The sequence below is a fragment of the Peromyscus leucopus genome, chromosome 23 (assembly GCF_004664715.2).
Source record: "Peromyscus leucopus breed LL Stock chromosome 23, UCI_PerLeu_2.1, whole genome shotgun sequence".
In the NCBI taxonomy this organism is placed as follows: Eukaryota; Metazoa; Chordata; class Mammalia; order Rodentia; family Cricetidae; genus Peromyscus; species Peromyscus leucopus.
Window position 1 is genome coordinate 15,976,863 of NC_051082.1, and position 24,990 is coordinate 16,001,852.

A 24,990-nucleotide genomic window follows, 5' to 3' on the forward strand; every position below is an offset into this window, starting at 1 on the left:
ATGCATGTACACATGTGTCCATTTCTCCATTCCATTTGTCTACCATCCGTTATCTATCTACCCCCATCACCAGCTATCCATCCATTCATGTTGATATCCACCCATACCTTCACCCACAGTTCCACCCACCAATGCGTCTGTTCATCCGTTCATCCATCCATCCATCCATCCATCCGGCTATCATCCATCTATCCGTGCATTCATCTACCCACCCATGTATCTGTGCATCCAGCCAGCCAAGCTTTATCAGAAGTAGCCATGTGCTGGGGCCCGGACTAGAGCCTGGTCACAGACAAGGGCCCTGTTCTCCTGAGAGGCCAAAGCAAGGGGATAGACACCTGTTGAATGATCGGCATGGAAGAGCGGAAAGCATTCCCAGGAGACAGAGCACGGTTGGGCTCAACTTTTGGGTGGTCGCTGTTGTGTTATTATTTCCCACCAGTAGGCATTTGATTCCTCTGGCAGAAACAACCCAGGTGCATAAATGTAGGCAAAGGGGTCAGTAGTCCCCCCAACTCTGTGCCTTCCTTACATGTCTGCGGGGTGCAACAGACCTTCACCCTTGACCCCATACTCTCTCCATCAGTGCTCGGTGTCTTCGTACCCTGAGTCCTGTGTCCTTTGCACCCCCCGCCCCCACTTAGGAACTTACAGAATTTCAACTCTCTGATCCTCGGGAATGTCCCTCTGTTCCAAGCGGAAACCATTTTGACGGCTCCGGAAATCATCCTCCACCCGAACGCCAATGAGATCGATAAGATGTGCGTCCACTGCACCCGGAACTGCGTGGAGGTTACCAAGGTAGTGTGGGGGTCACCAGGGTAACAGCAGCTCTTTTGCTTGTCCCCCTTGCCTCCTGTTCATTGGTGGGTACAGTCGGAGAGGTGCCCGCAGACCTCTGGCCTCTGTGAAGCCATCAAATGTGGGAGCAGACCCATAGCCCAATTTCTGCTCCCCCTTTTTTCTCTTTATAAAAATTTACTTTTTTTCCCCAGTCATTAACCCAGGCTAGCCTCAAACTCTCTATGTAACCAAGGAGGACCCTGAATTTCTGATCTTTCTACGTCTCCCCACCCCCCACCCCTAGTGCTGGGATTGCAGGGAGGGAGGGGAGGAAGGAGGGGACAGAGCAGGGCGTGGCGGCACACATCTGTAATCCTACCGTTTGGGCTGAGGCAGGAGGATCATGATTTCGAGGGCAGCCTTGAAGGCTTACATAGTGAGATGGTCCATCATAGCAGGACTCGTTGCCAGGAACTGGTAGATGACCAGGAGGCACCCTGTGTTTAACACTCACCCCTTACCCACTCTCCCGCCAGTATTTCGTGCGCTGGATGAACGGCAGCTGTATCGAATGCCCGCCTCAGAAGGGCGAGGAGGAAGAAATCATCATCATGAGCTTCTACAACGACATCTCCTTGAACCCCCAGATCATGGATCAAGCCGTCATGATCCCCCAAAACATCCACCGGCTCCTGATGAGCCTCATGAAGTACCTGCAGCGGTGGAAGCGCTACCGGCCCCTCTGGAAGCTGGACAAGTCCATCGTGATGGAGAAGTTTGCCGCCAAGAAGCCATCCTGTGTGGCCTACGACGAGAAGCTGCAGTTCTACTCCAAGATCGCCTCCGATGTGATGTCGCACCTGCTGACCAGGGATGAGCACTGCATCCGTCTGCAGCTTGGGCCCCTGGCCAACACCGTGCAAGAAAATGCCAAGTCCTGGGTGATTTCCCTGGGGAAGCTCCTCAACGAGTCAGCCAGGGAGGAGCTCTTCAGTATCCGGGATGAGATTGAGGTACCCTGAGGCCACCTTGATCGAGACCAGATTTTTCAGGGGCTGAGGGGGCAGTGTAGCTCTATGGTAGAGCCCGGCCTAATGCATGCAAAGAGAGTTTCTGGGTTCCGCCCTGTCCTCACTTCATTTCTGTTGGGGTGATCAGCTATCCCCAAAAAATGTGACTTGGAGGGAGAAAGGATTTCTTTTCACTCATAATTTCACGTTACAGTCCATCACCGAGGGGATGTGAAGGCAGGAACTCAGACAGCTAGTCATGTCCACAGTCAAGAGCAGAGAGAGAATACGTACATCCTTGCCGCTCGCTCTGAGTTAGCGTTCTCTTCTTATACTGTTCAGGACTCTCTGCCCAGGGAATGGTGCTGCCTACAGTGGGCTGGGTCTTCCTACATCAAATAACAATGAAGACACCCCCCCCACACACACACAGATGCCCACAGGCCAACCTCATCTAGACAATTCCTCACGAAGATACTCCAGGTTGCATCAAGTTGACAATTAGAACTAGCGGCGCATCCCTAACATCCAGGCTGGAACGAGGAGCCCCGTTCTTGAGGAAGGCAGGCAGGCAAGCAGGCAGGCTTCATCTGTTCCTGTTTTGTCTCACGACCGAATTCTTTCATAGCACCTGACTAAAAACCTTAAGAAGAGCCCCAACACCCTGGAGGATCTCAAGTTCGTCCTTGCAACAATTGCCGAGATCAGGACCAAATCTTTAGTCATGGAGCTGAGGTACACGGACGTCCAGGAACGGTACCGCACCTTGGCGATATACAATATCTTTGTGAGTCAGCTTTGCTGTCCCGACGCCCCCATTGGCTGGGTTGCTACTCTGTCCATTGCTTTTCTGTTCCTGTCATAAAACACCCCGGTGAACGCAACTTCAGGAGGAAAGAGCTTGTTTGGGTTTATGGTTCCCGGGGGATAGAATCCAGCACGGCCGGGCAGGCATGGTAATTGTCAGGGAAAATATGGCAGCCGGAGTGGGAAGCTAGTTAGCCATATTTCATCCACACACATGAAGCAGAGAGAGGCGACAGGAAGTGAGCAAGGCTACAGTCCCTCGAAGCCCACCCCCAAGAAAGGCCCTACGTTTAAAGGTTCCCCCACCTCCCCGAACAGCGCCACAACTGACCAAGAGTTCACACAGGGAGCCTGTGGGGGGACACTCTCGTTCAACCACCAAAACCATCCTCAGCAGGGCCTCTCAGACACCCTCCCAGCCAGGTGTTCCCAAGCAAGCGACAAAGCAGTCGTTGCCGTAGGAAGTCACCTCACGGGTATTTTAATGAACTTTGAATGTGGAGACCATGGCTTGGTCTCACAAGGCTCACGTGATGTTTTGCACCCACATTAGCTCACAGTCTCATCTCGCCCCTCTTCCTTTCTTCTTTTTCCCTTTCTTGGGGAAGAGGATAAAGAGTTGCCAGCAGCGGTGGCGCACGCCTTTAATCCCATCACTCTGGAGGCAGAGCCAGGCGGATCTCTGTGAGTTCGAGGCCAGCCTGGGCTACAGAGCGAGTTCTAGGACAGGCACCAAAGCTACACAGAGAAACCCTGTCTCAAAAAACAAAACAAAAGTAAAGAGCTTTTATAAACTAATAAGAGGGCTGGCAAGATGGCTCAGTAGGTAAAGGAGCTTGCCACACAAGGGTGGAGACCTGAGTTCAATCCCCAGAACCCATGTAAAGGTGGAAGGAGAGTACTAACTCCACAGATTGTCCTCTGACCTCTGTATGTGCACCATGGCATGTGTGCTCACACCTACATATCACACACATACACATGTAATCATAAATAAGGACAAGAAGGAACAGGATGGTCTGCAGAGTAAGTTCCAGGACATTTAGGGCTACACAGAGAAACCCTGTCTCAAAAACTAAAAACAAAACAACAACAACAACAACAACAAAAGAATAAGAAAAGGGAATGTGAGATGATAAAAGAAACTGATTATAAGTGGTTTTTATTAGTCTCTTATTTTTGAGGCAGAGTCTCTCTGTGTTTTAAATTTTTTGAAAGATTTATTCATTTTTATTTGTATGTGAGTGCAGTACCTGCAGAGGCCAGAAGAGGGCACCAGACCCCTTGGCACTGGAGTTACAAATGGTTGTAAGCAGCCATGTGGGTGCTGAGAACTGAACTCAGGTCTTCTAGAAGAGCGGCTAGTGCTCTTAACCACTGAGCCATCTCTCCATCCACTTTCAAGATTGCTTTTTGTGCTTTGTTTTCAGAAGTTATAATATGAAGAAACTACTTTTTTCCTTTCTTTTGTTATTTTTTAATTATGTATCTTATATATATATGCACACGCATATGCATATATATGTGTATATTATGTGAATATAAGTGCAATACCCACAGAGGCCTGAAGAGGGCATAGATCCAGATCTCTGGTTCTCTGGAAGAGTAGTTTAGAGCTTTTAACTACTGAGCTCTCTAGCTTCTCTCTCTCTCTCTCTCTCTCTCTCTCTCTCTCTCCTCTCCTCCCTCCCTCCCTCCCTCCCTCCCTCCCTCCACCTCTCTTTACAGGTTCTCACTATGAAGCTTTAGCTGGCCTGGAACTCATTATGTAGAGCTGGCCTCCAGCTCATAGAGATCCTCCTGACTCTGATGTGCTACTACACCTAGCCCAGATACCATTTTGATTACAAAAATACAGTTCGGCCTCGACATGGTGGTATACACCTATGCTCCCAGAACTTGGGAAGTTGGAGGCAGGAGGATCATCTTTGGCTATGTAGTGGGTTAGAGGCCAGCCTGGGATACGTAAAACTTCAAGTCCAAAGTGAGCAAACGGGTCTGGAGAGGCGGCTTAGCCGTTAAGAGTGCTGTGCCATATTGGGTTCCCAGCTCCCGCATCAGGCGGCTCACAACCGCCTGTCTCTCCAGCTTCAGGACATTTGATATCTTCTTCTGGCCTCTGCAGGCACTGTACACACTTGCAAACACACACACACACACACACACACACACACACACACCCCTAAAAGGTAAAAACTGAAATCCCCAAACCACATAAACCACCCCAAGAACACAATGTTAGTACCTCAGGGGCGTCTCAGTTGGTTCAGACAGCCCCCTTGGGTGCAACTGGAAGCAGAGGTCTGTGGGGGCAGCTTTCACCTGACATTTCAGCTCCAACATCACTGGTAATTCGTTCCGTCTCTCTCCTCTTCATTGTCTGTCTGTCTGTCTGTCTGTCTTTCCGTTTCCCTCCCTCTAGCCTACAGATGCCGAGCGGGAACTGGTTGACAAGATCGAAAGCATGTGGCAAACCCTCTTCACTGACTCCATGAACGTGGAGCACTCGCTTGGAGGCATCAAGAGGACATTCACCGAGGTGCGGAGTCACCTCGACTCTGAGTGCAGACGGGGGACAGGGGCCCGGCTCAGGACTAGGGTGCACGCGGCTCACACGAGGTCCTGGGTTCCGATCCCCGTACTGAGGCTAAGTCAAGCTAACGGGCGGCCTCCTTCCCTCAGATCACCCGGAGTGAGATACTGAACTTCAGAGGCCAGCTGGACGAGTTTGCGAAGCGTTTCTACAGTCAAGGGCCTGGCGCTGTGGGCGAAGACCTCGACAGAGGTGAGACTGCGGTGTGGGGGTGTCGAGGGCTTGGGGGGTTCCTGAGGGGTTCACAGGGAGTCACGAGTGTTGTTATCGAAGTAGCGACTCCTTCCTCAGCTGCTCCTCTCAGGGTTGGTCTAGTGGTGGCCTCTGAGGGCAGGGTGGACTCAATGCATGGGGTCAGAGGGGCTTATGAAGGATCTAGTGAGAACTGGGATGCTGGTCTACTCCCAGGGGATCCAGCAGGTCCCCACTGCAGCCACTGGCATCCGCCTTCACACACACACACACACACACACACACACACACATCCCTTTATTGCTCTCTCTCTGAATTCATTCTTTGTTCTTAGACCCTGGACCACGCTATCCTGTTTCCCCTCTGTGTCTGCCAGATTTCTGTCATTCCGACACACATCTGAAAGAAATGGTTTAAAAGGAAGAACAGTTGTTCAGGCTCACAATTTCAGAGGCCTCACCTCAGTCCCCTGTGGTCACGTGGAGCTTCCTGTGGGGGAAACTGTAGCTGAGGAGTGTAACGAGTCTTTCTCTGTCCCACCAGCCAGCTCCCAAATAATGTCATGAAGACTTATTATTAATTATGAAAGTTCGGCCTATAGCTTAGGCTTGTTTCTAACTAGCTCTTATACCTTAAATTAACTCATTTCTACTAATCTATGTTCTATCACGTGGCATTATCTCTCTTCCATCTCGCACCTGCTGTTTCCTTTCCATGTCTCCTGGTGTCTCTTGTGCCCCTAGGTCCTCCTCCTCCTTCCTCTCTCTGCTAGAAGTCCCGCCTATACCTCCTGCCTAGCTATTGGCCGTTCAGCTTTTTATCACACCAGTCACAGCAACACATCTCCACACAGTGCACAGATATCCCACGGAGACTGCTCAGCAGCCAGGAGATAGAATACTCATGGAAGGGGACCGACATGCTCTTGTGAAGCATGTCCCTAAGCTGCCACCCCCTCCGGCCAGGTCTCACCTCCTAGTTTTTACCACTTCCCAATGACAGCGTCCCTTGATGATGAGTCCCTTGATGAATCATCCATCATCTCAGATCTATGATGACCTGGTCACCTCTCTGTGTCACCTGGGGACCAAGCCTCCAAGAGCCTTTTGGGGGGTACTTCATCTGCAAAACACAGTACATGTCACCAGCCGAAAGGGTGGCTTGGAGGAAACATTATTCTTAAGCTAGAGCAGTGGTTCTCAACCTTCCTAAAGCTGAGACCCTTAAATACAGTTCCTCATGTTGTGGTGACCCCCAACCATAAAGTTACTTTGTTGTTACTTCATAACTGTAATTTTGTGACTGTCATGAATAGTCATGTAAATATCTGTGTTTTCCAGTGGTCTTAGGTGACCCCAAGAGGGTTCGTGACCCACAGGTTGAGAACCACTGTTTTTTGTTGTTGGTGGTGGTGGTTTTTGTTTTTGTTTTTTTTCTGAGTCAGGGCTTCTCTGTGTAGCCCTGGTTGTCCTGGAACTCACTCTGTAGACCAGGCTGGCCTCGAACTCAAAGATCCGCCTGCCTCTGCCTCCCGAGTGCTGGGATTAAAGGTGTGCGCCACTACTGCCTGCCCCCCCCTTTTTTCCCAAGGAGAACCACTGTTCTAAAGAGAGTGTGGGGAGACTGTTATGTAGGGTTGGCTAGGGCTTCCGGATGAGCAGTCGGATCTTGGGAATAACGTGGGCAGTGGGAGAAGACAATGCTGGGGTGGGGAGGCGGGTGGACACACCGTGGTGTAGAATGTAACAGCCACGGGGCACTGGGGGCCAAGCACGGACTTGGAAGTTGAAGTGTGAAGGCCACTGTCAAGCTGATGAGGAGATCTCAAGGGCCGCAGAGGGCAGGTGACATTGACTGGGATGGGGGACAAAGTGGCCATCCCTTCAATAGCCTCACTTCCAGCATGGTCTGCCTGCAAGCGGTTAACATTGTAATTGGAAGGGCTTGCAGGGCAAGTGGCCTTTTGGTTTCTGGGGCAAGATAACGCCTGCTGATTTGAAATTGATCTCCGCTATAACTTATGTGCACGAAATTATAATTAATAGCTGATTTCTTCATCAAATTAATTTTATTCTTTTTTTTGGCGGGAGGGCTGGTTTTGAGACAGGGTTTCCCTGTGTAGTTTTGGTGCCTGTCCTGGATCTCACTCTGTAGACCAGGCTGTCCTCAAACTCACAGAGATCCGCCTGCCTCTGCCTCCCGAGTGCTGGGATAAAGACATATGCTACTGGCGCCGGCTAATTTTATTCTTAACATTTTAAATTATATTTATTTATTTATTTATTTACTATGTGTGGGGGGGGGCGGGGAGCTCATGCATGCATGCATGTGTGGAGGTCAGAGAACAAACCCATGAGAGTCAGTTCTTCCCTTCCATCCTGTGCTTCCTGGGGATTGAACTCAGGTCATCAGTCTTAGCAGCAAGCCTCTTTACCCACTGAGCCATCTCGTTGGCCCTCAATCTTATTTATACACACACACACACAAAACACACACACACACACACACACACACACACACACACACACGCACGCACACACACACACGCACATTTTTAGACACATTGCTCAGTTAGTAGCCCTGATCGGCCGGGAACTAACTATCTAGATCGGCTGGCCTTGAACTTGCAGTGACCCCCACCCACCCCACCCCGGGGGGGGCCCAAGCGCTGGAACTAGAGGCGTCTGTCTCACGGTCACACTGTCCGTCCTGCTTTATCTCTGCATGTTCTTGCCAGGCGTGGAGCTCTTAGGCAGTTTTGAAAAGGAGCTGGCCAAGCACGACAAGAACCGGCAGGAACTGGCCAACGCGGAGAAGCTCTTCGACCTCCCCATCACCATGTACCCCGAGCTCATCCAGGTGCAGAAGGAGATGATGGGGCTCCGGATGATCTACGACTTATATGAGGCCCTGAAGGTGCTGCTCCTCCCGGGAACCCCCCAAGCTGGGCATGGGGGCATGTATGTGCTCAGGTGCAGCGTTATGGTGTGGAGGGCTCAGGAAGACCCCCCTTTTTTTGTTTGTTTTTCGAGACAGGGTTTCTCTGTCTAGCTTTGGAGCCTGTCCTGAAACTCGCTCTGTAGCCCAGGCTGGCCTCGAACTCACAGAGATCCACCTGGCTCTGCCTCCTGAGTGCTGGGATTAAAGGTGTGCGCCACCACCGCCCAGCTCACTCTTCTTCTTCTTCTTCTTCTTCTTCTCTCTTCTCTTCTTCTTCTTCTTCTTCTTCTTCTTCTTCTTCTTCTTTTAAAGATTTATTTATTTATTATGTATACAGCATGTATGACTGCAGGCCAGAAGAGGGCACCAGATCTCATTACAGATGATTGTGAGCCACCATGTGGTTGCTGGGAATTGAACTCAGGACCTTTGGAAGAGCAACCAGTGCTCTAACCTCTGAGCCATCTCTCCAGCCCCCTCACACCCCTTCTTTTTGGCCTCAACACTCACCCTTTTATGTTAGAGGAGAGAAAAGCTGAGGAAGGCCAGAGCTAGGCACGCATTTCCCGTCCTTGGCATTTCCCTCAGGTCCCGTTGGTGCTGACATGTCTAATGTTTCTAGGTTGCCAAAGAGGAGTGGTCCCAGACCCTCTGGATCAACCTCAATGTCCAGTATCTGCAGGAAGGCATCGACGGTTTCCTCAAAGGCCTCCGCAAGCTGCCCCGCCACGTGCGCAACTTGTCCGTGGCCTTCCACTTGGAAGCAAAGATGAAGGCTTTCAAAGACTCCATCCCCCTGCTGCTGGACCTGAAGCACGAGGCCCTGAGAGAGAGGTTGGTTCCGTCCTCCGTCAGCCTTGGGAGCTCACCGGACGGCTTTAGGTCTCAGGCAGGTACAGCTTAGGCTAGACGGGATGAGGGACCAGTGAGATGAGGGACCGGTGCAGCGGCGAGGTGAGAGGTGGCAGGATTTGTTTGTAAAGGAAGGTGGCGCTAAGGGTTTTATAAGAACGCCCCCAACACCTGCTCCAGTCAAAGGTGTTTTTTTGTCTGTCTGCTTTTTATTTTTATTTTTTTGAGACAGGGTTTTTCTGTGTAGCATTGGCTGTCCTGGAACTCACTCTGTAGACCAGGCTGGCCTCGAACTCACAGAGATCCGCCTGGCTCTGCCTCCCGAGTGCTGGTATTAAAGGCGTGTGCCGCCGCCGCCGCCGCCCCGCCCGCCGCCGCCACCACCACCCAGCTCTTTTGTCTGCTTTTTAAAAGCAAGAATATTTGATGAGTGGAATTCAGGAGAAATGGAATGGGGCCACCAATGTCATTTGCAGTTTTTAGATACAACATTAAAATAATAAAAGAACTACATGTGGTGGTCCACACCTGTCATCCCAGCGCTTGAGAGACTGAGGCAGGAGGATAGAAAGTTCCATGTCAGCCTGGGCTGTATGTCTGTTGGCACATTGCCTCAAAAAACAAAAAGCGTGGGGCAGCATGGGGGGGCGGAGAGAAAGAAATGAGAACAAGTGAAATTAATCTTTGTTCTTTTTTTGGAGGGGGAGGTGTTGAAATAGGCTTTCATTCTGTAGCTCAGGCTAGCCTAGAAAATCACTATGTAGCCCAGGATAGCCTCAAACTCATTGCAGTCTGTCTTTCTCAGCCTCCTATGTACTGGGATTATAGGCAAGAGGCTTCATGCCTGGCCTGAAATGAATCCTAAACAGATGTGCGTACACACACACACACACACACACACACACACACACACACAACACACACACACGCGCGCGCGCTTCAAAGATTTATTTTTATTCTAAATTATGTGCATGCATATTTTGTCAGTGTATGTGTATATGTGTAGTTGTGGAGGCCAGAGGGCATCAGATCCCTTAGAGCTGGAACTACAGATGACTGTGAGTCGCCATGTAGGTGCTGGGAATCGAACCTGGGTCCTCTGCAAGAGCAGCCAGTGCTCTGAACTGCTGAACCATCTCTCCAGCCCCTTAATGATATATGTAACTGACTCAATGCTGAGATAACATTCCCACATGTAGTCAGTGTAAAACATTTTTTCCTGAGATATTTGACTTCCTTCAAGACCACATCTTGAAATCGGGTGTGCTTTTTACACTCCATTAGAGCTTGGGCTCACCCAGCAGGGAGAGACGGCTTATGGCTGCCATGTTGGATGCTCAGCTCGTGATGAGCCACCCCACTCCATGCTATGGGAGTTAGCCGGAGTTCTGTGGCTTCTATTTTCCCCGGTGTGCTCCTGTCCTCTGTGGTTGCATTTCCCAGAGTCTGTCCGTAGAGTCACGGGCTCACAGAGTCATGGGCTCACAGAGTCATGGGCTCACAGAGTCATGGGCTCACAGAGTCATGGGCTCACAGAGTCATGGGCTCACAGAGTCATGGGCTCACAGAGTCATGGGCTCACAGAGTCATGGGTTCAGAGTCATGGGCTTATAGAGGGAGGAGTCATGGGCTTATAGAGGGAGGAGTCATGGGCTTATAGAGGGAGGAGTCATGGGCTCATAGAGGAGTCATGGGCTCATAGAGGAGTCATGGGCTCATAGAGGAGTCATGGGCTCACAGAGTCATGGGCTCACAGAGTCATGGGCTCACAGAGTCATGGGCTCACAGAATCATGGGCTCACAGAGTCATGGGCTCACAGAGTCATGGGCTCACAGAGTCATGGGCTCACAGAGTCATGGGCTCATAGAGGGAGGAGTCATGGGCTCATAGAGGGAGGAGTCATGGGCTCATAGAGGAGTCATGGGCTCATAGAGAGGAGTCATGGGCTCATAGAGAGGAGTCATGGGCTCATAGAGAGGAGTCATGGGCTTATAGAGGGAGGAGTCATGGGCTCACAGAGTCATGGGCTCATAGAGGGAGGAGTCATGGGCTCATAGAGGGAGGAGTTATGGGCTCATAGAGTCTATCAAACAACTTTATTTTACTTAGTGAAATATTGGTTCTTTCCCCAATTCCTCCCAATCTGCTGTAGTCTGGATCTAGAATGTTCCCAAGAGGCTCATGTGTTGAAGGCCTGGTCTCCAGTAGTAACTGTTGTTAGGGGACTTTAGGAGGGGAAGCCCCTTGGTCTCACCACCCCACTTCCCCATCTTCCACGAGATGAACACATTGCCACATCTCATGCCCCTGGCCATGATTCTCTCTCTCAGCATGGCCCAAGTGGCTGTAGGCTGACCCCTCTGAACCCTTCTCGCCATTAAATTGCTTCTTGAAGGTATCTTGTCATAGTTTCAGGGAGCCGGTGAGGACACAGTCCTGTTCACACCAGCAGGAAGGTCTTCCTTGAACGTGCGTGTGGTTTTAGCATCTATTTCCCCTCTGCATTGTTGAGACCAGAGTGGCAGCCACAGGCACAGCCAACATGGTTTTGCCCGTCTCTGTCCCCACACTTCTCCCAGGCCTGAAATGCGCTTGCCCTTTCCTCATGGGACCCCAGTTCCATGACCTTGTAGCTCACAGTTCCCAGGGCTCTGGTTCTGTCTGTCCCTGTTGGCCATATCTGAGTGTCACCTCTGATCATCAGGGATCCCTCCCACTTTTATTTTTTTCTTTTTTTGAGTCAGGGTCTCAGGATGTACCCAGGCTGGCCTCGGACTCCCCATTGTCCTTTTGTCTCCCACGTGCCTGCACCGTTATCCCTGGGGAGCCCACCAGTGCTTCCCCCCAGCATTACAACAGTTAGTGTGTACAAGCTGGGGTGTAGGACTTAGTGGCAGAGTGGTCGCCTAGATGTCTGCAGTTGAGGGTCCCATCCCCAGCTCCGCATAAAACAAGCAAACAAAAAACAACTGGTTTCTAGCTAAGTCACATAGCCGTGGGTACCCATGTTCTGGTCAGGAGCAGATGGTACGCCATACCATGTGGCCGGATGTGTCACGGGTCTGGTCATGTGGGTTTGTGTGATTCACTCTGGGGAGTTCACAGGAAGCCAAGATCGCCTGATGGCGTGTTTCTCAGCACACGTCTCCTTGTCCTCACAGATGGTGTTTAAATTGTAGACTCCTTTCACTGTCCACTGGCTCTTCCCTATCCAAGCTGGGGATCAGCTCCCCGAGACCAGGAACTGAGCCTATGGTCACCATGTGCACCCCACTGCTCAGCGGAGTCAGTGTTGAATCAATACACGTGGGTTCCATGATTGACACCAGGTTCTCCTTTGGGCTAGAGGCCACTCATTTTCTCAACAGTGGTGAGGACATACATACACAAGGTGGGACTTGCTGGGTGTTTCCTGGTTTTAACTCTGGTGACAGATTAATTAATGTGGGAAGGGTTTAAACCAACATTTTCGAGGTATGGGCCCGATAGCTTAGTTAGCTGACCATACAGAGATAGGATCAGGTGTTTAGGTGGCATGGAGAATTTTGATTTCTTAGGTATAGGTTCAATTCCTATTATCCTGGAAATAAGAGGGCTTAAATCTCTATTATTTACTCTACCAAAACAACTCTTTTGTCAGACATATTTCTAAGTGTAGCGGGGAATGCTTGCTATGAAAGTTGGAATTGAGATGTGTTGTATGCCAAAAGCTAGTGTGAGTGGAAGGAAATTTTTTCATAAGAGATGTATGAGTTGATCATAATGAAATCGTGGGTATGATGCTCGAATTCATAGAAACAGTGTAGTTAAAATTAGAGTTTTACTTATAAAACTTATAGTGAACAGTTCTGGGTTGTAGGGATCATGGAATGGCCCTATAAATACAATTGTGGATAAGGCATTTATTAAGATAATATTGGTGTATTCGGCTATGAAGAAAAGCACAAACGGACCGTCAGCATATTCACCGTTAAGTCCTGATACTAGATCTGATTTACCCTCCGTAAGATTGGATGGGGCACGGTTGGTTTCTGCTAAGGTTGAGATGAATCACATTATGCCCAGGGGTCATGATGGGATGATGAGTCATAGGGGTTCTTATGTTAAGATTAAGGATTGGAGAGAGAAGGATCTGTTTATTAGGAGAAGAGAGAGTTAAATACTTGCTGCTGTTACTTCATAGGAGATTGTTTGGATGATGGCTCCGAATATGGAGTATTTTGAGTTGGAGGCTCAGCCTGGTCGTAGGATAGAATAGCCGGAGAGGCTGGAGGTAGCGAGGATGAAGAGAATTCCTATGTTTAGGTTAACTAGGGGATGAGGTATGGGTAGAGGGATTCGTTGGCTTGCTAAGTGAGAGATAGTGTAGTGGCGAGGATGAATAAAGATGTTGAAGTGGCTAGGGTGTGTAGGGATCCTTTAATGAAAGGTTTTATTGCATCTGCAAATGGTTGTAGGATGCCGTAGGGTCCTATGATATTGGGTCCTTTTCGTAGTTGTATGTAGCCAGAATTTTCCATACTACTAGGGTGAGAAATGCGATAGTAATTAGAATAGGAATTAAGAGCGTAAAGATGTTAATAAAATACACTATTAGGGAGAGGATTTCACACACACACACCCACACACACACACACACACACACACACACACACACACACCCACACACCCTAGGGACCAAGGTTTTAAGTCTTGTGCAATTTCCTGACTCTGCCACCCCAATTTTAACCCTTGTCTGGGGTAGTTTTGGTATGAATTTACAAAGCTGAGATTATTTCATAGATTGGTTTGGGGGTGCTTTGGGTAAGGAGGCCCCATTTCTCTTATCCTTTCATACTGGGAGAAATCGTAAATAGATAGAAACCAACCTGGACTACTCTGGTCTGAACTCAGATCATGTAGGACTTTAATCATTGAGCAAACGAACCATTAATAGCAGTTATACCATTGAAATATCCTGATCCAACATCGAGGTCGTAAACCCTAACTGTCAACATGGACTCTTTTTGTTTTTTCATAGCTGAGGACCGAACTTTTTTTTTTTTTTTTTTTGAGACAGGGTTTCTCTGTGTAGTTTTGGTGCCTTTCCTGGATTTCGCTCTGTAGCCCAGGCTGGCCTCTTAACTCACAGAGATCCGCCTGACTCTGCCTCCCGAGTGCTGGGATGAAAGGCGTGCGCCACCGCCACCTGACTCAATATGGACTCTTGAATAGGACTGCTGCTGTTCTCCCTAGGGTAACTTGGTCCGTTGATCAAAAAGAGGATTTGGAAGAGCTCGGCAGTATCATCCCGGGCTGTCCCATGCCACTGTGGAGGCTCTCCCATGGGGCCCCCTCCTCTGACGTCAGTGGGAACCATTAAGCCGGGCTCTTCCTTGGCCGGGGCGGTGATCATGAATGGTTCTACCTTCTTCCAGACACTGGAAAGAACTCATGGAGAAAACAGGCGTGTTCTTTGAGATGACAGAGACCTTCACGCTGGAGAATATGTTCGCCATGGAGCTGCACAGCCACACAGAAGTACTCAACGAGATTGTCACGGCGGCTGTCAAGGAGGTCGCCATTGAGAAGGTAGGGAAGGAGAGCCTTGGGTCTCAGGGCTGCCGCTCTGCCGTCTTCGGTTCGTTGAGATGGGGTTTTACCTTTCAGCTGAGGTTGGTCCTGAACTCACGATCTCCCTTCCTCAGCTTCCCGAGTGCTGGGATCGCAGGAAGGCTCCACGACTCCCAGCCAAGGCTGTCATTTCGCTAAGCAGGAAACACACTGTCTCTGGTATCTTAAGTAAATAGAACCTCTGCCTCAGTTTACTTTTTCTTTTGCCCTCCTTGATTACAGTTTCAAATTGTATTTACTGATTAAGAACTGGGCATCCCTTGCAAAAAAATTAAAAATAAGCAAATCACTCACAGCCTGGACACTCGAAGACAGTCATTGTTAACGTCCTACTTGACGTTGCTTAAGACGCATGTCCAAGGTCAAAGTGAGTGCAAGAAGATGCTATGTGAGCGCCATTTTGCACAACTAATATTAACAGAAAGCTAGAAGTTGTGTGGACATGTGACACACGTGGACACATCCATCCGTATATGCATAAAACACATGCCATGTTGTACACACCTGCAATACGTGTGTTCCCACTCATATACACACCTACAAACAAATACATACACATAATACGTATGGATATTGTCTTAGCTATATTTTTCACTGCTGTGAAAAAATACTCCTATAAAAGCTATTTAAGGAAGAAAAGGTTCATTGTGGATCACAGTTTGAGGGGACCATCCACCATGGCGGGGAAGGCATGGCGTCAGCAGGGGCGTGAGGTGGCTGGTCATATTGCATCTGCAGACGTGGAGAGGGATGCTGGTGCCCGGCTCACTTTTTCCTCTGTATTCAGTACAAGTCCCCAGCCTCGGGAATGGGGCTGCCCATAGTGGGTGGATCTTTTTTTTTTAAATCTAATTAAGATAATCCCTCAAAGGCACGCCCAGGAGCCTGTCTCACTAGAGATGAAATCACACATACTTATAAACATCTGGGGTTGAGGATTTAACTCAGTGGTAGAGCACTTTCCTAGCAAGCGCAAGGCCCTGGGTTCGGTCCTCAGCTCTGAAAAAAAAAAAAAAATCTACATATAGATATGCACATGAGCACATATCATTGCAGGTATCTTCAGAGAATAGAATCATAGTAGGCCTGGCATTTTATACTGGGTGGGGCGAGCAGAGGCAGGAGGACTCCCTTGTTACATCGGGAGCCGCACATCTGAGAACCCAGTTTTGGCACTCGGCATCACATGTGGCACAGCGTGCAGCCTCTCTGAGCCTATCTCTGTACGGCAGTCTCTTTTTTTGGAGTGGGGGTCAGAGGAGACCCCACATGTACCACGCTTGCCTGCCTGGTAGAGCACATGCCTGGTAGGCAGGGAGCACAGTTGCTGAGGAGAATCTCGACCTCTCAGATGTCGGAGCTGGACCCCCGGTTGAGTGGCTGCCCGAGGACACCCTGGGGAGGAAGCTGCTGGCTCAGGGCCATGCTCTTTCCGTCTGTGGGGCCAGCTGCGTTCTTCTCTTTCCCAACCAGGCCGTGAAGGAAATCCTGGACACCTGGGAGAACATGAAGTTCACCGTGGTCAAGTATTACAAGGGCACGCAGGAGCGAGGCTACATCTTAGGGTCCGTGGACGACATCATCCAGTCCTTGGATGACAACACCGTCAACTTGCAGAGCATCTCCGGGAGCAGATTCGTGGGGCCTTTTCTGCAAACTGTCCATAAGTGGGAAAAAACGCTGTCTCTGATCGGGGAGGTCATCGAGGTGAGAGCAGAGCAGATGGGAAATGTGCCGCTAATTCCTGTGGGAATTTCATATGGGGGACATGTGTGCTTAGAAACGAATGACTGTGTCATGGCTCTTGATTTAGTTGGTGGTGGTGGGGGAGGGGGAAGTACATCGATGGAGAGATTGGAGACTTTTGATTTCAAGGAATGCATTTTTAATGTCTAAGATTCCCACTTGGCCTTTTAAAGTGTCCCTGTTCTTGTTTCCATGCCTCCTGTTCTTGTTGCATACATGCTTTCACTACCCATGTGTTCAATACTGAAAACTGTATACATGTCTATGTTAAAGTCCTTTTACAATGTGGCTATTGTGGTGTAGGTAGCCCTCTCCACGCGATTCAATTTTCCTTTAGTTTATCCCACCTAAAGTTTTTCTCCCCATTCTTGATTCACTTTGTCGCCTGCCTTTGTAGTCTCTCCAGCTGGGCCTGTCATACTGGGTGGTGACCAGTCAGGCCTGTGTGGACAAATTAGATCAATCGGGCTCAGTTCACTATTTCTGGGTGGATGATTTTTTTTTCCTCCCCCAGACTATAGATAAGTATATTTTCTCATTGAGATCCTGGTCCTTGGGCAAAGGAATATGATCCTGTCCCTGTTTCTGTCATGTCTGAACATCCTTGACTTGCTGTGCTTGTTTTTGCCTGTGACTCTTTACTTGTGAAAGCTCTTTGGTAGGGCATTGTGGTGGTATTGTTTTCCCCAAAATATTGTGTACCTTAATAAACTTATCTGGGGCCAGAGAACAGAAAAGCCACTAGTTAGGCAGTGATAGCACACGCCTTTAATCCTAGCATTCCAGAGGCAGAAATCCATCTGGGATCTCTGTGAGTTCAAGGCCACATTGGAAACAGACAGGCATGGTGACTCACGCCTTTAATCCCAGGAAGCAAGCCTTTAATCCTAGGGAGTGATGGTAGAAAGCAGAAAGGTATATAAGGCGTGAGGACCAGAAACTAGAAGCATTTTGGCTGGTTAAGCATTCAGGCTTTGAGCAGTAATTCAGCTAATACTCATTTTGGGATGAGGACTCAGAGGCCTCCAGTCTGAGGAGACAGGACCAGCTGAGGATCCGGCGAGGTGAGATAGCTGTGGCTTGTTCTGTCTCTCTGATCTACCAGCATTGACCCCAATAACTGGCCTTGGGTTTGATTTTATTAATAAGAACTTTTAAGATTCCTGCTACAGGGCATAGTTTTGTTGGTGGTGGTAGTGATGTGTGTGTGTGTGTGTGTGTGTGTGTGTGTGTGTGTGTGTTTCAGGGGATTGAACCTAGGGCCTCGTGTGTGCTAGGTAAGTTCTGTACCACTGAGCATCTCTCCAGCCACCTCTTTATGATTTAAACAACATTTATTGAGATGAATTTTAGGTAATGTAAAATTGACCATTTTGTTTTATATTTTTGTGTGTGGATATCTGTATGTATTTGTATGTGTGGGCACCGGTATGTGAGGGTACATGCGCATGCGTGCACAGATGTGTATGGAGGCCAGAGCTTGACATCATGGCTCTCTCTACCTCTCTCCACCTCACTATCAATCTATCTATCTATCTATCTATCTATCTATCTATCTATCTATCCGTCTATCTATCTGTCTATCTATCTATCTATCTATCTATCATCTGTCTATCTATCTATCTATCTATCTATCTATCTATCATCTGTCTATCTATCTATCTATCTATCATCTCTGTCTATCTATCTATCTATCTATCTATCTATCTATCTATCTATCTATCTATCATCTGTCTATCTATTTATCTATCATCTCTGTCTATCTATCTATCTATCTATCTATCTATCTATCTATCTATCTATCTATCTATCTATCTATCATCTGTCTATCTATCTATCTATCATCTCTGTCTATCTATCTATCTATCTATCTATCTATCTATCTATCTATCTATCTATCTATCTATCGACAAAGTCTGACATATCTATCTAGAGACATAGCTCTGACTGTTCTAGAACTTGTTCTGTAGACCAGGCTGGCCTAGAACCCAGAGATCTGCCTGCCTCTGACTCCTGGGGGCTGGGACTAAAGTCATGTGCTCCTGAGCCTGGCTTCACCTTGCTTTTTGAGACAGTCTCTCATTGAACCTGGAGCTCTCTGATTGGCTGGCCAGGGAACTCCAGGTATCTTCCTGTCTCCACCTTCTCAGTGTTGGGGTTGCAGAAGCATCCTGCCATGCCTGGCTTTTACATGGGTAAGGAGCTGGGCAGTGGGGGCGGGGGAGAGAAGCTCAACACATATCTTTGTGCTTGAGTGGTGAGAAGTTTCTGAACTGAGCCACCTCACCAACCAAACTAACCATTTCAGCATGCACACGCAGGTGTGTGTGTGTGTGTGTCTTTAGAGCATTTGTGTTGTACAAACTCTGCCTCCATTTGGTCCCAACACTTTCTCGACACCATAAAAGAAAACTCCCAAGCGATCATTTCCCAGCTCCCACTTCCCGGTCCCCGGTAACCACACATCAGCTTTCTATTTCCCTAAATCAGTCTACTCCATATGTTTCATGTGTGTGAAATCACACCTAAGGCTCATCCACACGGTAGCATCTGTCCTTACTTCTCTCCTTTTTGTGGTTAAATAATACTCTGTTTATGGCGATACCACCTTTGGGTCACCCGGTCATCACCTGATGGCTATCTGTGTTGCTTCTACCTCCTGGGTGTTAAAGAAACGCCACCAGGAGAGTTCCTGATTACGCTGAGTCTGAGTCTCTGTTGTCCCTTCTTTGGGGTTCATATCTGGAAGCAGAATGGCTGAGTAGGTGGCGTGTAGCTTCTTGTGAACACGGGCTTCTGCATCGATCACTGTGGGTCACAGGCCTCCAAATTCTGCACGTAACTGGACACATCGTCTCCACCCAAGGCTGGATGGGGAGTGTTATTTTGCTTTTGAATAGAGCTGTGTCCTCTAAAATGCTGCATTCCTGCATGGTAATTCCCAACTCTCCAGGGATCTGTCCTGAGAGGTCCTGACAATGCCCAGAACCCAGACAGTACCGAACTTTGTGTGACTGTTTCCCAGTACACATATACACCTGTGGCAAAGTCTATTTACAAATCCAGTCTGCCTAGAGGCCGGCCACAGTGACTATTAACGCGTAGAGCACTTGAGACAGCAGCGTCTCAGGGCTGCGTGAACATGCTTTCTCTGCGTAGCTGCTGAACTACTATTTTTGGACTCCTGCTGGCCACAGTTAACCAAAACTCTAGAAAGCAAAAGTGAATATTCAGGAGGACTGGGCACTTGGGGCAGGGGGGGTGGCGGCCATGTCCCTACACACGGTGCCACTTGGCCCGACAATCCTTGTATTGACCGAGCTGACTTGGATGAGTTGTGGGTTGGGGGGACGGATTTGGCCTGTGTCTCCGGGGTACCTTGTCACCCTGTGACAGTGACATGGTGCATTTTCAGATCTGGATGCTAGTTCAGAGGAAGTGGATGTACCTGGAGAGCATCTTCATCGGTGGGGACATACGGTCCCAGCTGCCAGAGGAGGCCAAGAAGTTCGACAACATCGACAGGATATTTAAGAGGGTAAGGGACCAGTGTGGGAGTGGACAGTGTGTACAGGATCACCAGATGCTGTTACGTCTGTGTGGACCGGTCCCTGCACAGGGCAGTTTCTGAAGCTCTTGGTCATTATCTATGGTTTTACTTAGCAAAATTTTCTGCTTATTGATCTACATAACAGTTGACCATGTGTCTCTTTAGAATTTTTATCCTACATAAACATATAGGTAAATCCACAGGCAGGCTGCAACAGGACCACTTCTACCAAAATAACCTTCTCTTTTCAGTTCACATCACTGACATATTTCTTTACATTTTTAAAATTAAATTTAGTGTGTGTGTGTATGTGTGTGTGTGTGTGTGTGTGTTTGTACACGTGCATGCTCACCCACATCCCCTCCCACCCACACCACACACGCCACAGGCCATGTGTGAAGTGAGAAGACAATGTGTGGGAGTCAGTTCTCTCCAGTTCCACCATGTGGGGCCTGGGGATTGAACTCAGCTCCTCAGGCTGGGTGGTAAGCCTTTGCAGGCTGAGCCATCTTGCCAGCCTTCTTCGATGCCTGCCAGTCAATAAACAGCTAAGATTTTTGCCTGTTCCTCTGGCAAATTCCTTGGACAATTTCTTTTTATTCTCCCTCCTACCCCTTCCTTTTGGCAAGAAAGAACCATCATAGTGAATATCCCGTGTGTATGAAATGGGTTACAATTAAGTTGCTGTCTCCCTTCCTTCCTTCCTTCCTTCCTTCCTTCCTTCCTTCCTTCCTTCCTTCCTTCCTTCCTTCCTTCCTTCCTTCCTTCCTTCCTTCCTTCCTTTGGTTTTCTGAGGCAGGGTTTTTCTGTGTAGCATTGGCTGTCCTGGATCTTACTCTGTAGACCAGGCTGGCCTCGAACTCACAGAGATCCGCCTGGCTCTGCCTCCCGAGTGCTGGGATTAAAGGCGTGCATCACCAGGCCCCACTTCACTCCTTTCTTAGGCATTGGTTAAGCACCTGCTGTATGCAGCACTGTTGCAGCGGGGTGGGGTACTGCATGACCACACACACAATCCCTCCTTGAGCAGTCGGCCTCTTAATGGGAAGACCAGAGACAGAGCAGAAATAAGAATCCGCTGCTGCCGGGATGCACTGCCTGAGGCTGTGGCCGGCCTGCCTGCCTGCCTGCCGGCCTGCTGTGCCTTTTGTGTCCTGACCTGTGCCTTCTGGGGACTGTGGGGACGGCATTTCTGCCACCTTGGGTGACACTCTGCCATCTTCCTGACCCTCTCCAGATCATGGGGGAGACTTTGAAAGACCCGGTGATCAAGCGATGCTGTGAGGCCCCGAACCGCCTCAATGACCTGCAGGGCATCAGCGAGGGTCTGGAGAAGTGCCAGAAGAGCCTGAACGACTACCTGGACTCCAAGAGGAACGCCTTCCCCAGGTTCTTCTTCATCTCCGACGACGAGCTGCTCAGCATCTTGGGCAACAGCGACCCACTGTGTGTGCAGGAGCACATGATCAAGGTGAGGGCTTCAGGGCCAGGGCCCAGGGGGCAGGTCAGGACCTGTGGTGAGAGTCAGGGCCCAGGAGGCAGGTCAGGGCAAATAGTCAAGGTCAGGGCACATGACTGATGTCAGAGCTTATGATCAAGGGTCAGGGCTTAGCGTCAGGGCCATCAGCCAAGTTCAGCTAAAACATTCTTTTATTTATTTATTTATTTATGAAATGTTTCCCTTCTCAAGGGGTAGGCTCTTTCCCTCTCCCTTTCCCCTCCCTCTCCTCGTCCTCCCCTTTCTTCTTTTCAGAGGTATTTAGCCCAGGCTAGCCTGTACTGGCTGTCTTCCTGCCTCAGCCTCCCGGTTGCCCCCTGTGCCCGGCTAATTCCCCATTTCCAAACAGGCCGCTGTAGAGAATGGATGCTGGAATTGCCCTCCCCACCTCCCCGCCCACTTCTCTTGGGAGCCCTCCCCCCACCCCCATTTTCCTCTTTACAGCTGGCCACTCCCCCCTCCTCCCTTCCTGATCCACAGCATCGGTGCTATTCCATGGGGGGGGGCGGGGCAAAGGACTCAGGTTCTGGAATTTTCTTTTGCCTCGTTACAGCTGCAGATGCCACTGCCAGCGTGTGCGACAGTGACTGTGGCCCCTGTCAGCTGCGGCTTGTTCCCAGCCTCACCTTTTAAAGATGTTTCCATTCAGGCTTCGGGGAGCAGGACAAGTGACCCTGAGTTACTTGGCCACACCTCACGTCTCTAGGTCCTCAGTGCCACCCCAGGTTCAGCTCCTCACTCCGCCCCGTACGTCCGGACCACAGTTGCCCCCATGTTTACACTTAGCTCTCCTCGATGCCTCTGAAAACCCATCTTTGGTTTGCGCCGCGCTGACGAAGTAGTCTGTCTGTCCCGACGGATAAACTCGACGCCGGTGCACGGACGTCCGTCTGGGGCAACCCTGGTAGGAAAGCGGCCGTCCTACGAGCATCCCAACCCGCGTCTCCTGCCATCTTGCAGATGTACGACAACATAGCCATGCTACGCTTCCACGACGGGGATAGCGGGGAGAAGCTGGTGTCCGCCATGATCTCGGCCGAGGGAGAGGTCATGAACTTCCGGAAGATCATCCGGGCCGAGGGCCGCGTGGAAGACTGGATGACGGCCGTGCTGAACGAAATGAGAAGGACCAACAGACTCATCACCAAGGAGGCCATCTTCAGATACTGTGAGGACAGAAGCAGGTGATGTGGACGTGTGAGGGTGTGTGAGGGTAAGCGGCTCCGTCCTGCGGCTCGCTTGGTGCAGGAGGCGATGTAGGAGGGAAAGGCAGGCAGGTTGTCATGGCAGTGTGGCTTTCCTCACCATGGCAACCCCGCTGGCGAAAGCTGTTTCAAGGGATGGTTCTGGGTAGTACTTCCTAGGTGAGCAAGGCACCAGGTAGGGAGTTTGTTACAAATTCAACTTGGGCCGGGAGTGTGGCTCAGTGTAGAGCCCCTGCCTAGAATCCCCCACTGAGGGACTGGGGTGTGGCTCAGTGTAGAGCCCCTGCCTAGAATCCCCAGTGAGGGACTGGAGTGTGGCTCAGTGTAGAGCCCTGCCTAGAATCCCCCAGTGAGGGGCTGGGGTGTGGCTCAGTGTAGAGCCCCTGCCTAGAATCCCCCAGTGAGGGGCTGGGGTGTGGATCAGTGGTAGAGCACCTGCCTAGAATCCCCCAGTGAGGGGTTGGGAGTGTGGCTCAGTGGGAGAGCACCTGCCTAGAATCCCCCAGTGAGGGGCTGGAGTGTGGCTCAGTGGTAGGGCACCTGCCTAGAATCCCCCAGTGGGGCTGGGTGTGGCTCAGTGGAGAGCACCTGCCTAGAATCCCCCAGTGAGGCTGGGTTGGCTCAGTGGGAGAGCCCTGCTAGAATCCCCGTGAGGGCGGGGTGTGGCTCAGTGGTGAGCCTGCTAGAATCCTCCAGTGGTAGAATGTTTGTTTTGCATGCATGAGGCTGAGGGTTCCATTCCCAGCAGGAATGAGTGATTGGATACAAACTCTCAGTGCCCACTCCATACCTGGGCACCAGACACTGGGGGCCCGTGCCAGGAGCTGTGCTAACCCTAGCCTTTTGGACTTCTGAGCAGGTCTCACTGTGAAGGTGGCCCTTAGCGGTCAGGGGCAGCCCTGCTAGGACCCTTTGTAGATTTCTGTCACTTTGGGATTTTTTTTTTTTTTTTTTTTTTTTTTGGAGCTGAGTATCGAACCCAGGGCTTTGTGCTTGCTAGGCAAGCATTCTACTACTGAGCTAAATCCCCAACCCGGGTTTTTTTTTTTTTTTTTTTTTTTTGGTGTTTTTGAGACAGGGTTTCTCTGTGTGGTTTTGGTGACTGTCCTGGATCTCGCTCTGTAGACCAGGCTGGCTCGAACTCACAGAGATCTGCCTGACTCTGCCTCCTGCGTGCTGGAATTAAGGGTGTATGCCACCACTGCCCGGCCAGTTTCTGTCACTTTGTGAGACAAACAGGATCCCAGCAGGCAGGTACCTTACTAAGTAGCTACACCTCCAGCCCCTTGGTGGTGAATTCTCCGTCAGGACTCTACATAGGCTGAGCCACGCCCCTGGCCCTATGATGGGCATGTTGCTATGTAGTCAGGAGCCTATGAGGTTGAGGGAGGGGACCACTGTCCTGGGATTTCATGGGCCAGCCCTGGTGCTTTCCCGGCCTTCACACCTCCTGTTCCAGGTCAGACACACAAGCTCCTGGAAAGTGCAGCCGACTTCCAGTCCAGCCTCTAGCTGGGCCCAGTCTCCACCAACCCTCTAACAGGCGAGCTTCCCCTGTAGGGTGGACTGGATGCTCCTGTACCAAGGCATGGTGGTGCTGGCCGCCAGCCAGGTGTGGTGGACGTGGGAAGTGGAGGACGTCTTCAACAAAGTCAAGAAAGGGGACAAGCAGGCCATGAAGAACTACGGCAAGAAGATGCACGGGCAGATTGATGACCTGGTCACGCGGATCACCATGGAGCTGACCAAAAATGACAGGAAGAAATACAACACCGTCCTCATCATCGATGTCCACGCCCGGGACATCGTGGATTCCTTCATCCGGGGCAGGTGGTGACCTCCCCGGGATCCTGGGATGCTTTACTGTCCTGTCCTTCTGTGGAAGGTCAGACCAGCTCTGACCCCTTCCTTCTCCTCCCCTTCCTACCCAGCATCCTCGAGGCCCGGGAGTTTGAGTGGGAAAGCCAGCTGCGCTTTTACTGGGACCGCGAGCCCGATGAGCTCAACATCCGCCAGTGCACGGGGACCTTCGGCTACGGCTACGAGTACATGGGCCTGAACGGGAGGCTGGTCATCACACCTCTTACGGACCGCATCTACCTGACGCTCACGCAGGTGACATGCCCCCCACCCCCCCCCACCCCCCAGACATAGCTCTTTGGTTGACCCAGATGGAGTCTTGGCCCTGAGCTCTAGGAAA

The 24,990-nt window shown here is 50.2% G+C and overlaps 1 protein-coding gene across 1 annotated transcript in view; it reads left to right on the forward strand.

Annotated features, from left to right (window-relative positions):
* Dnah10 (dynein axonemal heavy chain 10) overlaps positions 1–24,990 on the forward strand; it is a 125,415-nt gene that overhangs the window by 31,700 nt on the left and 68,725 nt on the right. The window contains exons 19-32 of the mRNA XM_028885772.2: positions 645–801; positions 1,320–1,796; positions 2,422–2,580; positions 5,023–5,139; positions 5,283–5,385; positions 8,123–8,301; positions 8,948–9,159; positions 14,596–14,749; positions 16,265–16,498; positions 19,953–20,075; positions 21,325–21,558; positions 22,546–22,769; positions 24,351–24,620; positions 24,722–24,905. Of these exons, the coding sequence (XP_028741605.1) occupies positions 645–801; positions 1,320–1,796; positions 2,422–2,580; positions 5,023–5,139; positions 5,283–5,385; positions 8,123–8,301; positions 8,948–9,159; positions 14,596–14,749; positions 16,265–16,498; positions 19,953–20,075; positions 21,325–21,558; positions 22,546–22,769; positions 24,351–24,620; positions 24,722–24,905 (2,827 nt within the window). The remainder of the gene's footprint in view (positions 1–644; positions 802–1,319; positions 1,797–2,421; positions 2,581–5,022; positions 5,140–5,282; positions 5,386–8,122; positions 8,302–8,947; positions 9,160–14,595; positions 14,750–16,264; positions 16,499–19,952; positions 20,076–21,324; positions 21,559–22,545; positions 22,770–24,350; positions 24,621–24,721; positions 24,906–24,990) is intronic.